Source organism: Amphiprion ocellaris, chromosome 4 (genome assembly GCF_022539595.1).
Source record: "Amphiprion ocellaris isolate individual 3 ecotype Okinawa chromosome 4, ASM2253959v1, whole genome shotgun sequence".
NCBI lineage: Eukaryota > Metazoa > Chordata > Actinopteri > Pomacentridae > Amphiprion > Amphiprion ocellaris.
The window spans coordinates 18,812,654-18,826,091 of NC_072769.1; the positions used below are offsets into that span (position 1 = coordinate 18,812,654).

A 13,438-nucleotide genomic window follows, 5' to 3' on the forward strand; every position below is an offset into this window, starting at 1 on the left:
TAATTTTGTGCTCTCTCATGTGTTTTTTTGTGCTCTCTCTGTGCTTGTCTCAGTATCAGTAGGTCAGCTTGACCCCGATTGCCTTTGGGTTGCGCAGGAAATCTTATCTCTTGTCTCTTGAAAGCCCACAGAAGTAATACTATGGAGGCCTTGGAGTGCCTCATTAATCTAGACTTTATATTTTTTTTCTCATATCTTTGGAAGCCATGACTCCCGTATGAATACATATGGCTAATTGCAAAAAAAAAAATAAATTACTAGACGCTTGCTCTTTGTGACTTTACATTTTGTCAAATTTCTCCAACAAACACATTCTAATTATAACACCGAACATTATTTGTGCTTGCTCTTTTCATAAACCATTTTGTTTACCAGTCAACAACTGCAAAACTAATTGGGTTCAGTATTACAAAAGGGATCTTATTTTGTAACACTGACTGCAGTCTTAAAAAAACTGTTTAAAGCCTGAATTGAGATGTAAATCTTCAAAAGGTTTGTTTAAAACTAATTTTAAATACATTTCATTGTTGTCTGAATGTTATTTAGTGAATGAGATTGCACAGTTGAAATGTTGTGGAACAGATGAAATTTTGACAGAGCTCTCAGTCCTTTTTTAAATTTTGTTTTTGTTCATATATATTCTGTCTGGATTTGATCAAATCGCTCAGTCGTGAAGTATTTTGTGTAGTTTGTAAACTGGTTTTATTCATTTTTAATTTGATATGTCGTGTTTTCTTTAAAGATTGTGTGATTCTAGCTGATATTATTAGATCCAATTTAGTTACCTCCGAGGATTAAAGCGCCTCACTGCTGCAGAGATCTTCTCCAGGGAAACAGTTTCCAGGAAGTGACGTCGCCTAGTTACTAGGCACCATGTCGCTGTCGGTATCCAGCTGCTAACGAAGATTCCGTAGCTTTAGTGCAGGTTTGCGTTTCATTTTTTCGCCTACTTAACCGAAGACCTTGATCTTGTCTAAGGGAGTAAATGCTACTTTAACGTGAACAACCGTTTATTGTGCCTCCTGTCGTCGGGTAAGATAACATGTCCGTACAGCTAACGTCAGCTAACCTAAATGTTAATGTTAGCATTAGCTGACTGTTCTGCTTGACGTATGTAATTTCTGGGTTTCAAATCAGTATTTGCTTCAGTAGTATATAAACGGTTTCAACTCTAAAGAGCCTTTATCGACAGTACCACAGCTGTCATGCCTGGACTGTCTAAATCTCTAGCTTAATGTGGTTGCAACGCCAGTTACAGACATTATATTTACGAAATTTCCAAAATGTTGATATTTTAAAACTTAGTTTTCCGTTCCTTTTGTCTTTATGGTTTGAAAATCAGTCAGCATATTCATGACACTTGTTTGAGGTGTGTCACATCTGCATTAAATCTATATCAATATTTGCCAGTGTTGCCTTACTGTTGTGTGTTAAAGCAAGTGGTACATAAAGTCTGGACAGATAGAAAATCTTATCAACTATATATTTTTTTGCCTCCACAGTTTAAATATTGCTTTGTCAGAAGAAGGAAGAGTTGAACTTGTGTGTGTGTATATATATATATGTGTGTGTGTGTGTGTGTGTGTGTGTGTGTGTGTGTGTGTGTCCGTCCATCTTTCACGTCCACTGAGAAGTACCAGTTCAACTCTTTCTTCTTTCGAAAAAGCCATATTTAATATGTGGAAGCAAAAAAAATTATACAGTTAATGAAATTTCCTATGTGTCCAGACTTTAATGACACCCTGTTCAACAAGTGAGCTGATATCCCATTCTGGGATGACTGCACAACTAATACAAGTATCAAAAGTTTGCTAATGGGGATTTTTATGTACCATGGAACTGAATGTTCACAGTGAGAAAAGTAAGTGGCAGAAAGCATTCAGTGGTTAAAAGCATGATGTTTTGCAGAATAGTGAGCTATAATGTCATGTTTACTTAATTTACAGAAAGTGCTTTTTTCTTTTGGGTTTATTCATGACGATTCTACTATCCTGTAAAAGTACTGTTTGAGTATGTGATTCAGTGGTGTGACTGTACTGTCACAAATATATTCAAGTGTAAGAACCATATAGGCTATTTGAACCATGTGTGTACATGTTTTAAAATGCATGGGGGACAAACTAATCACATAATCTAAATATAATGATCAGTAGGCTGAAAATCCTGATATGTGAGGAAGATCTATGTGTGAACTGTATGACACAGCTTTGATGAGATTGTTTTGTACACCCCACTACATCATTTTCCCCACTCAGAAGTCATTGTGCAAGTGGCCAAAGTTCAGCACACAACATAGGCTGAACAGGGATAGAGTGGTTTTGATTTAAATATGACCTGCACCCCCTGAACAGGAGGGGAGAATCATGTGATTATGATACACTGGTGGACCTCTGATGCACGTTAGGCAGTTTAAAGAATTATATTTAAATGAATGTATTTTGGGACAACATTTAGTTACACTCTTACTCTCTGCTTGGAGTACAATAAACCCACAAGTAGAATGAAGGTCATTTCTTTTGAAGCGTATAAAATGATTGAGAATAATTCTCTGAATGTCGTATTCAGAAAAATTCCTCACCACATTACATTACATTTCTTTAAACTTAAAATTTTATGACATTGCATTCTTACACTGCCCTACAGGTTCTGTGTTGTTGAAGACGGCCATGTTCAACCCCGGTGAACTTGAAGGTGAAGTTGACCATTCATTCTTCGATAGTGACTGTGCTGAGAGCAGTGGAGATGGATGGAAAAAGACAGAGAAAGGTTTAAAGGCTGAAAAGGAGAGCCATGCTGCACATGAGACACTGCATGCAAAACATGCTGAACATGCACAAGGGGATCACTCCCTGAGGACTGAAAGGACAAGAAAACACCAGAAAGAGGTGGAGAACAACAACAGCAGAAGAGTAGAAAGGAAAGAGAGACGCAGGGCATCCAGTGTATCATCTGTCTCTGGAACATCAGATAAAGTCATAAATGATAGCAGTGAAAGTGAGGTTGACTCTAATTTGCACTCTAAAAGGCCCAGTGGAACATTTATGGCTTTGTTGGCTGACTCCAGAGATGTCGATGATACGGATGCCTATAACCAAAGCCCAAATGAGAGTGAAGAAGAAGCATTAGCATTCAAAGCCAGCACTAAAAGGAGATATAAGCAATCTCCAAAAAAACTGCTAAGAAATCGGTGTAGCCGAAGTCCATCTCCTGCTTCAAGTGAGACCAGTGCAGATGCAGACCCAGAGAGCTCCTGTAGCAGCAGCAGCCGCAGGAGCAGCACCAGTTTAGAGTCCCCCACTCCCTCCAAACCCAACCAGTCTTCTTTATGTCCTGGAGTAAGGAGGCAGTCATCAGGATCTCGGGATTTGCCTGATATTCACACAGAGGAGTCTGATGATAGAATGACAGATGTGAGCCCGCTCTCCTCTAATGACACCAGCCCTCTGCAGTCGTTGGACCTGAACCACAGAGAGGTTGAAAAGGGAAGCCATGAAGAGGAGCAGCAGCAGGAGAGTGTGCCCTCCAGTGGCCTTAGCAACAGGCATCAAGATGAGGATTCAGATCCGGATGTGGATGACTGTGAGTGAACTTGAACCTTTTATTGAATGTCAGATATGTTTGCTAAAAACTCTTTGCCTTTTACAACTAGTTCTTAACCTTTTTGGCTTGTGCCCTTACCAGTGCTCAGCCCACATGTAGTTATACCATTGGTGTGGAGAAAACTGTTCAACGTGAATGTAATGTTTTTTATATATATATATATATATATATATATATATATATATATATATATATATATATATATATATATATATATATATATATATATAAAACATTACATTGGAAACTCAAAACTCTGTTCTCTGTCTAAAATCCTGATAAATACGTACTGTCCCACATAAATCCCTTTCCTTAAACAGCTGAAGTTTTTTGTAATCATCCATCAGAAGGAAAGACAGACATCTCACTTAAAAATGTCACCTTTACATGAGCTATAATCTAAAATAGACTTTAGCTTCAGTCTCATGTAAATCACATAGCAGTCCTGGCTCTTCTGTGAGATGAATAATCCTGCCTTTTCCTCTAGTGAATGCTATTATACCTGAACACGATAGTGCACATTGAGATTGTTGAGTTTTGCTTGAATTCTCCCTAACTTAAACACTGTAGCGGGTTTTCACGAGACACTTTGTCTATATTCTATATTTGTACCAAACATCAACCTTGCACCTTCCCTTAAAATTTACATCAGTAACAGTTTGAACTAAAGGTGAAGAGTATTGTGCTGTAAGCTCTTGAAAAATAAGTGAATCACAAAATATTTTACCTCAGTCATCCAGTAATGTCCATGCAAAATATGAATTAATGGCGGCATTTAAAAGGTATGAATCAAGAACATGGCTTTATAGTTTGTATATTTAGTTTTTCACATGTTTTAGTAATACTTTGTAAACCTTCAAACCCATCGCACTCTGTTTACACACGAGTCAAAGAATCAAATGCAACATTAAACATCTGTTTTAAAGTCAGATCATGATATTCTAACAAGTGTCCTTTTCACCAATCAGGCTCTCTCCGTCTAGAGAGTCAGCTCGAAAGTAGCCTGGTCCTTCGCTGTCCTGGAGGAAGAAACAGAAAGAACTACTCGTTCACTAATGATGAAGTGCGGCGCATAGATCGGGAGAATCAGCGACTTCTTCGGGAGCTGTCGCGCCTTTCTCCGGGGCCCAGACCTGGAAGCGTTGTTGGGAAGAAAACCCATGTGGGAGTTAAGTCGCCTTTAATTCGCCCGTCTCACAGTGCACTGAACAGACAGCGGGAACAGCAACGCATTGAGAGGGAGAACCTGGTGAGTTCTGCTTCTTGGGTGCTGGATTTACTAATTTATTCGCCATCAGTCCGTCTTTGCAACAACATAAATACTCATGGCAAAAAAAAAAAATGGTAGAAAGCTTATTCTTCAGTTTACAAATTTTTTTGAAATGTAAATAGGTGATTTGCGGTTCATTAGCTGTAGGTTTGCTTCACACACTCACATAACCACACAATAGTGCACTTCTCCAAATCTGTATTAGAATTTAGTTTCTTGGGTTCACAACACATCATGTCAGTATTATGTTAATCAAGAGAGACAAATAACAAGATCTGTTTCTTTCTAACTGTCACAAAATCATTTTCCTTGAAGCATTTCGGTGAATCGTATGTTCAAGAAGTATACCACTTGTATGTGGAATCCAAGTCACATATTTAGACTGGACCTTTGACTCTTGTCATGTATTCCTGTCTGTCTTCGTCAAGACAAAGAGTCCAAACATCATAAATAGTGGTGTGGAATTTTACACAGCTAAAATATCACAGGTTAACAGATAATTGATCAGGTAGTAAGTGATATTAGCACTGCTGTCTCTAGAATGAGATTTCAGTTTTATCATTTGTGTAATTATATGATAACTATCTAAACTGACACTGTTGTTCAATCTTTTGAATATTTAACTTTTCTTAGTGTGGCTATACTTCATGCCAAGGGTTTTTAATTGTCTTTCATTTCCACAACACCGTGCTTTACTCACTGTTATAGCATTTCTTTTTCAATGAAGATAACATTAAATTAGTCAGAAATCCAGTCTAGACATTGTTAATGTGGTAAATGACTATTCTAGCTGGAAACAGCTGATTTTTAATGGAATATCTCCATAGGGGTACAGAGGAACATTTCCAGCAACCATCACTCCTGTGTTCTAATGCTACATTGTGTTAGCTAATGGTGTTGAAAGGCTAATTGATGATTAGAAAACCCTTGTGCAATTATGTTAGCACATGAATAAGAGTGTGAATTTTCATAGAAACCATGAAATTGCTTCTGTGACCTCAAATTTTTGAACGGTAGTGTGTATATATAGCATCCTCTCAAGTATCATCTTGTCACCATTTTTCAAGCAAATTTTCAGTAAGGGCTCTAAATGATGCATTTTACTTTATCCACTAGATTTTCTTACTGTACCCGTCACTTCCTCAGAAACATATCTGCATATTAGTGTATCACATACTAGTGTATTTTTTTTATTGGTCTTGGCCTTGTAATTGCTTTTAATCAACAATTATACAAGCATAAAGAACAGCGTTTCTGGGGGAAGTTTAAGTACTTGTATAATTGATCAATATATTTTTTAAATTATTGCATGCGTGATTTTTTCTGAAGTTATATCTTAATAGATTTGTCTCTCAAAGTGTACATTTATTTAAGAATGCTTGTATGATTGGTGCTAATTGGTTGGCTTTAGTAAGTGTCAGTCTGACAGCGCCACCCCTGAAAACAGACACGGATGGGCTAGGACAGATGGCAGCAGGTGGCAGGCTCGCAACAGAGCCACAGAGTGACTTTATCAGACAGTTGAGGCTCTGCAGCTTTAGCCACTCATCCCGTTTTAACTCTGCTTGACCACTTTGGGCTTAAAACACACGTTCAAGCAAGCAGCAGTGTTTAAAAATAAGATTGCCAATAGCAAATTGAATTAACCATTGGCAGCTTGCAGGATGCTAGTGTTATTAAGTAAAAATGTGCATTCTTTTCTTCTCTATTATTGTAACTTATGTGTCTCATTATTATTGATTGGAGGTGTTACTTTAATGCAGTTGTTTTTTTCAGGGACTGTGCTTCGGTCATTTTCAGGACAGACTGTTCACTTTCTTGAGTCTACTCTGCGTTGTCAGGAGTACTTTTCGTCTTCTCTATTCTTAGAGAGAAGTAACTGAATCTGCCGTGTGATCAGTGTTTCCACCTCACACACCCACATGTAAGACACCTCATTTCTGTGCACCAGTTCTGTGTATTTCAGGATTGGTCAATTAAACCCATATACTTAGCTTTCTTTCAGAAAAATGAAATGAATACAGCAGATGATTTTGTTTGAAGACATTCCAAATGATTTGTGCAGTGGAAATGCAGTAGGTGAAAAGTCTGACTGCAATTAGATGCCTGTAGTGCCTTCTTGTGACGTCTGGACAACTTGTGAACTTGTAGAACAGCCTTTTGACGCTTGAGATTTATCCTAGTTGCATTGCTTCATATGGAGATCTTGCTTACTGGGAGATTTTTGCAGAGTCTGCATGTGGGAGTGTGACTGCATATATGACATTCAACCACTTGCCCACGCTGCTTTGCCTCATGCTGTTTTGTTGTTTGCTGTGTACCAGACTTTGTTTATTTTCTAAGTTAACTGAAGTTTGTTGAATAGGGATTTTGCTTTATGTCTGAGTCAAATAGTTGCACATTTTATGAAAAATATGTGGTGTTTTATGCATTGGGGTTCAGATAGCCAGAACAAATATGATGAAATCTGTGAAATCAAATGCTTAAAAAAAACAATGAACACCTAAACTACACCTAGCTAAAAGTAATGCAAGGAAATTTAATGTACTGGTAGCTTTGGATCAATGTTTACACATTGATACACTGATATATAGGGCATGAGCAAAATATTCAGAACACATTTCATAAGAAAGCAAAACAGGTAAGCAACACCACAAACTATCACCAACAGTTCCAGCGATCGTAACATTTATTGTTGGTAGAAGTGGAAGAAATACTCGAGGCTTTTACTCGTGTAAAAGGAGCAATACTACAATATAAAAATACTTAGTAGAAGTAGAAATGTACTAACTTTAAGTATTGTCATCAAAATTTGCTGTAAATAGCAAGACTATAACTAAATGTGCTGAATGTGTGTTTTTAAATATAATGTATTTTACTGGATTGCTATTAATGGTGCTATTAATGTGTAGCAGCATTTTCTATAGCTGGTGTAGCTTGTTTTAACTGTTATTTCACTGTACTGCTCAGTCTATATCAGATTTTATTGCAGTAATTTTCTAAACATGTATTACTTGGAAAGTACTTAAAAAATATTGTAAAGTACAATACCTGAGGAAATGGACTTAGTAACCTTCGATCATTGATTAACTGCCACTAATTTGCATTTATAGTAGAATATTTATAAAGTAAACTTTTTTTTGTTTCTTGCAGGCTTTCTTGAAGAGACTGGAGTCTGTCAAACCTACACCTGGCTTGAAGCGCTCAGAACAACTGGCAGACTATCAGCGCCAAGTCGGATACCTGGGAGCTCCTTCATATCCCATCTGCAGGTCAACCGCAAAAAAAGACAGATCTAGCACCAGGACAGCCTCAGGTAGGCTGACTTTCACTGTGTTAAGACACGTAGATGCTTTTCAGTCATTTATATATGTTAAACAGTGATGAATATTTGCTCATAAAAGTCCCTTGGCCAAACACAGCAGTTTAAACGACAAGCACATGCCTTCTCAAAAAACTGCAGCCACATCTCCATTCAACTGTGTAGTTTATTACATGCAGCAACTAACCCATACTGAATACTGAGCAGGTAATGTGGAGTATCACATTAGAGACCCACTGTGTGTAACTGTGCAACATAAACCACTAGTGCACACAAACATATGAGTGTTTGGATTCCACAAGTACAGTTTAAAACCAGCTGATGTTTGTGGGGCTGCTTTGGAGCAATCTCATATTGATTTACTGAAGACATACAAAGAGGATCAGCATGCTGCACTGAGCTGCAACATTCCTCTCAAACTGAAGGCTGCAGACTTTTCATACATCTGATGGGCGGCCCCCGGATGGCTGCAGAGATTTAATTAACTGAAAGAAGACGTTCAGACAGGATACAACAGCTATAAACACTGGTAAGAATCACCCATTTATTTGTAGATAAGTAACGGATTTACTATTTTTGCACTTTTTTCCCCTTAAATGTTTTAAGTGTTGTTTTGTTGATGTAACTTGGTGATCTGATTTTGGCAGTGATGCGGCTTATAGTCTGGATCCATGGATTTGTTAAAGATTTCTGTATTATTACGAGATAGCGGCACTGTAACTATGACAACAAGTGAACACTACGTCAGCTGCCTGCTGACGATCACGATTGTGATCCTACTACAAACTGACCATTGCAGACTTATCGGGACTTATTCGTCAGGAATGACACAAGGAAGAATTGATTAAATTGTGGGGGTGTTTCCGAGTCCCATTAATTCCCACCGCCCGCTACATATTTAGGTCATGCGATTTGGTATCCGTACATAACGTACACATGCATAACACGCCTGTGCTCAGAGCAAGATCATTTTGTTTGTGGGTACATCTATATTAAATGGCCACATTCTATAGTGCCGTGATTTCTGATCATCAATAATTAATAAACAAATGCTACATTTCCCCCCCCCCAAAAAAAGTGCTGCATCTCTGACAATGCCATATGGGGGAATGAACACTCTTGGTGGAGTACTGCGCTCTCTGAGTGCTTTCTTGTTAGTTACTATATTAAGGCTGATTAAACACCATTGTGCTTTTTTGTGTTGTTGAAATGTTCAAATATACACAAATTCTATTTCTCAGTGGAATAAAAATTAAGAAGTCATGTGTTTAGTTTCTGATTTGAATATCATAGTAAATCTGTAACCAGAAAGCATTTCTCTGTTGTCCACAGCAACAGGTGCCAGGTCAGCCAGCTGCAGAGCAGCTTCCGCCACCACTGACTCCAGCAGCACACCTTCACGCAGGTCAAAAAAACTGAGTGCAGCCCGACCTGCCTGGTGCTGAGAACCTGCTGTTTGACATCTAATCTACAACGAAGCACATGACTGATTTCCTTCAGTGATGTCTGTTGGTGTTCTCCGGTGTTCTGTCACAGAAGGTCGACTTTGAAAGGTACAAAGCCTTGTTTTTACATGGATAGGTTCATCATATTGACTGAATCGACTCTCCAATGATTGTGTTGCCATGCTTATTCGCGATAAAGAATATGATTTTTTTTCTGCAATCTGATGCTGAAATATAGCAATTTATGCTCTGATGTTTAAGCTATAGTAATTTGCTTCAGTTGTGGTAACACGTAACAATACTTGTATTTTTGCAGGATATATTGCTTGTACTTCAGCAGCTGTGTTGCAATGATAATATCTAATTCATTCTGTATTATTGGAGTGAGTGAAATTTCCATTAAATGGCAAATTCTTTTGTTCATCTTTTTTTGTCATATTCTTATGATTTATGGTGCAGTAAATATTGTTTTTACACGATTAAAATGATGTTTAAAGTTTATTTTTGGTTCTATTCTGTTCCTTGTGGAGTAAAGCTGCTTGGTCAACAACTCAGAAGCTGGGTGTTTTACAAGTTTAAACAAGAAGAATGTTGGACACAAAATTGTTGTCTAAATTTCTTGAAACACACTTAAACCAGATAAACACATGGCACAGTTTGTACAAGCAAAATCTCTTTAGTAAAGAGAGTGGTTGTACTTCTGATGGACTAATGACTTAATATTTCTTTACAAAAAACAGAAGTGCCGTGATACACCCCTACCAACTACTTTCATATATGACTCATTTTATCAACAGTGTAGGTATCACAGTAAAATGGATCAGATAAAATGTTTTAACTTGGATGCACTATTGCTAAGGGATGTCGCAAGTGAAAATCAGGGTCTGATTATTGTCTGTCATTTTCCAGTATAAAGATTATGAATATGTTGATGAAATCTTATTGAATTTTGTTTTGACTTGACTTTTGGACAGAAAACGTACGTCAGCGTAGGAACGGCATAGCTGTAAATATGAGATACTTCAATCTTGATGTGCTGTAGTTGATGAAAGCTCACTGTCACACTTCCGTGACAACTTGAACGGAGCCATCAATAGTGTTGCTCCAGTCATCTGTGATTTTCCTGCTGTGATAAGTGAAAAGGTAAGCTGTGAAACTCACAAGATGGTGTGCCCCATGATACCAGAGCATGCACCAAAAAAGACTGGACTATTAGACTAATATATCTTTATTCTTAATAAAATAATGTATGAGGTGGGATACAAGGGTCAGAGTGGTCACAACATAACACATGGGCCTCAGGAACTGCTTCACAAACTAACATGAGGAGCCTATGGCCTGTAGTGACGTCTGCGGCATCACAACATCTCCACTGGCTTGACTTTGGCATACTGAAAGATTGCCTTTTGGCACGTTGTGGATGGGATATATACACCTTTCTGAGGAGGCACGTTAACCTAGGTCGAGTGTACCCAGGCCAAATACGCCTACCCACCTTCCCCCGGGCTGTCGCAGAGGAGTAGTACATGTCCACATTGTAATTCACCAAGCTGTTATCACCGTATTACAAGAAATAAGACTTAATAAAGGGAAGGGTTTCCTTGGGGACTGGGAGATTAGACAGTGAACTTCTTGATCTCGTCGTACAGCACCAACACAAAGGCACCACCCATGCCTCTGATCACGTTGGACCAAGCACCTTTGAAGAAGGCTTTTGATCCCTCGTCCTTGAGGATCTTCCTCCAGCAGTCGATTGTGCCCTTGTACATGATGTCAGCTATGAAAATAGAGACACGAACGGTGATGCGTCATGCCCATAAATGCGTGCGTAAATTGCGTAATTGTGGCAAACAAATGCAATGCATTACTACAAGAACAAAATTCTACAAGCATAAGTGACCCGCACCTCCTTTGCGTCCAGACTGCATCATCATACGACGTCTGACTGTGTCGAAGGGGTATGAAATGAGACCAGCAGCAGCGGTCACAGTCTGGGCGATCATCCAGCTGACGACGATGTGCGTGTTCTTGGGATCTGGCAGCATTCCTGTATGAGGGAGGAGTTAAATCACCCGCTCGTCACAATATAATACACGTACATTGTTAACACATATTGAGTGTCAGGTGGGACAGGTGTGCGCACCTTTAGCTGTGTCGAAGCATCCGAAGTAGGCCGCTCTGTAGATGATAATACCCTGCACTGACACGTTGAATCCGAGGTAAAGACCCTTGATGCCATCGGTTTTGAAGATCTTGGTGATACAGTTTCCAAGACCGGTGAACTCTCTCTCAGCAGCGCCTTTACCGATGTCGGCAGCCAACCTTGTTCTGGCGAAGTCGAGAGGATAGACGAAGCAGAGTGATGTCGCACCTGCGGCACCGCCAGATGCCAGGTTACCAGCGAAGTAGCGCCAGAACTGTGTTTTTTGATCCACGCCACCGAGGAAGATCTTCTTGTACTTGTCTTTGAAGGCAAAGTTAAGGGCTTGGGTGGGGAAGTAACGGATGACGTTGGCTAGGTTGCCTCTCCAGAAGGAAAGGAAGCCCTGCTCCTTTGGGATCCTGACCACACAGTCAATGATTCCCTTGTACTGCATATCTGCGGTGATCTGTTTGCTGGCATGCTGGACCTGCAAACACATCGACAAAGTTCAAGAAAGAAAGGCTGCATTGACACCTGCCCAAAACATGTTGAGTTTTTGAGGAAAGCAAGTCTATAATGGACCATTTTCCATTAAAAAAAAAAAAAAAAAAAAACAAAACAGTATACGGTATTATCGTGAAATTTCATTTTTGCAATTGACATATTTTTCCCAATGTTTAATATTCTCTGGGCAGGCATTATATAGTTACAGGCCCAGCACTCTACAGGCACACTCCTGTCATTTGACACTATACTCTGTATTGGATTACACACTCCAAGTTAAATATAGCAGCTCACTTTCACTAAATATCACTGCCGCAGTCATCTGTTATAGTGGAGCAATAATTAACTTAATAAACGAACAAGCAGCATAAAAACAAATACTGTGGTCATTTTACTGAAGCACTAAGAGGCCTTGTCATCACTTACTGTCATAGCAGCAATTAGGCGCTCTCAGTGCGTAAAACCATCTCCAAATTGAGGCAGGACCTCTCACTTGCCCCGAGGCATTATGCACAAGACTAAACGAGCCAAATTAGTGTACAACTGAACCTTTCCTCTACTAAAACGATCACAGTCTTAGGTTTTGGTGTTTAGTTCATGGGAAAATCAACAATTACGCACGCTTTACGCACAAAACGGTGAACATGCGGCCATGATATGGGTAACAATTGGTTCAATTATTTTACCTGCAGCAACAACTTGACTCTCTCAATGGGAGCGACGGCTGTTTTGGAGATGGCAGCGGCAATACCACCTGCCAAAAAATCCTTCATAAAACTAATCACCGCGTCCGACATGGCTGGATGTTTCTTGTGCCGATTTGAGACTCTTGACTGTTCCAAACCCCAACAAGGTCCTCAAGGAAACCCTACGCCCCTCCAAGTGGACGAGGCACCCCCATGTGTCCTAATATATCAGGGCCATTTATCGCGAGAATTTTGAGTGATGGATTTGCAGTTTGTCGAACAGATAAACGAGGCTGAATAAATTTCCGAGGTTGAAGTTCAAGCAGTGCGCCATGTTTCTGAAGTCAAGGGTCGGCCAAGCTGGGGACGTTTAAAGGACACAATCTGTGTAATTTGATAATTAATAAAACGCAGATATGCCTGAAAGAACCCTTTTACCTAAAGTCCTGCTTGTGAGCAGCCTTCGCA

The 13,438-nt window shown here is 39.3% G+C and overlaps 2 protein-coding genes across 3 annotated transcripts; one reads left to right on the forward strand and one right to left on the reverse strand.

Moving 5' to 3' along the window:
• Nucleotides 1–823: 823 nt before the first annotated feature.
• On the forward strand, nt 824–10,138 carry cfap97 (cilia and flagella associated protein 97). 2 transcript variants are annotated; one of them, XM_023280365.3, is made up of 5 exons: nt 824–925; nt 2,644–3,579; nt 4,569–4,849; nt 8,024–8,186; nt 9,525–10,138. In XM_023280365.3, the coding sequence occupies exons 2-5, from the start codon at nt 2,667–2,669 to the stop codon at nt 9,635–9,637; spliced, it is 1,470 nt and encodes a 489-aa protein (XP_023136133.2). In that variant the 5' UTR covers nt 824–925; nt 2,644–2,666; the 3' UTR covers nt 9,638–10,138. The 2 variants fall into 2 exon arrangements, with proteins under 2 accessions (XP_023136133.2, XP_023136132.2); XM_023280364.3 differs by having other exon boundaries at nt 859–1,032.
• A 711-nt stretch (nt 10,139–10,849) lies between these two features.
• Nucleotides 10,850–13,173, reverse strand: slc25a4 (solute carrier family 25 member 4). Its single transcript, XM_023280370.3, has 4 exons — nt 12,971–13,173; nt 11,781–12,267; nt 11,544–11,684; nt 10,850–11,414 (listed from the first exon to the last, which is right to left on the reverse strand). Exons 1-4 carry the CDS (start codon nt 13,079–13,081, stop codon nt 11,254–11,256), a joined length of 900 nt encoding a protein of 299 aa, XP_023136138.1. The 5' UTR covers nt 13,082–13,173; the 3' UTR covers nt 10,850–11,253.
• Between the last annotated feature and the right edge of the window lie 265 nt (nt 13,174–13,438).

Coding starts and splice junctions, on each gene's coding strand:
- cfap97 (XM_023280365.3), top strand. CDS start 2,667: ATGTTCAACCCCGGTGAACTTGAAGGTGAAGTTGACCATTCATTCTTC. Junction 3,580..4,568: donor AGATCCGGATGTGGATGACT/GTGAGTGAACTT, acceptor TTCACCAATCAG/GCTCTCTCCGTCTAGAGAGT. Junction 4,850..8,023: donor GCATTGAGAGGGAGAACCTG/GTGAGTTCTGCT, acceptor TGTTTCTTGCAG/GCTTTCTTGAAGAGACTGGA.
- slc25a4 (XM_023280370.3), bottom strand. CDS start 13,081: ATGTCGGACGCGGTGATTAGTTTTATGAAGGATTTTTTGGCAGGTGGT. Junction 12,268..12,970: donor GAGTCAAGTTGTTGCTGCAG/GTAAAATAATTG, acceptor ATGTGTTTGCAG/GTCCAGCATGCCAGCAAACA. Junction 11,685..11,780: donor ATGCTTCGACACAGCTAAAG/GTGCGCACACCT, acceptor TCCCTCATACAG/GAATGCTGCCAGATCCCAAG.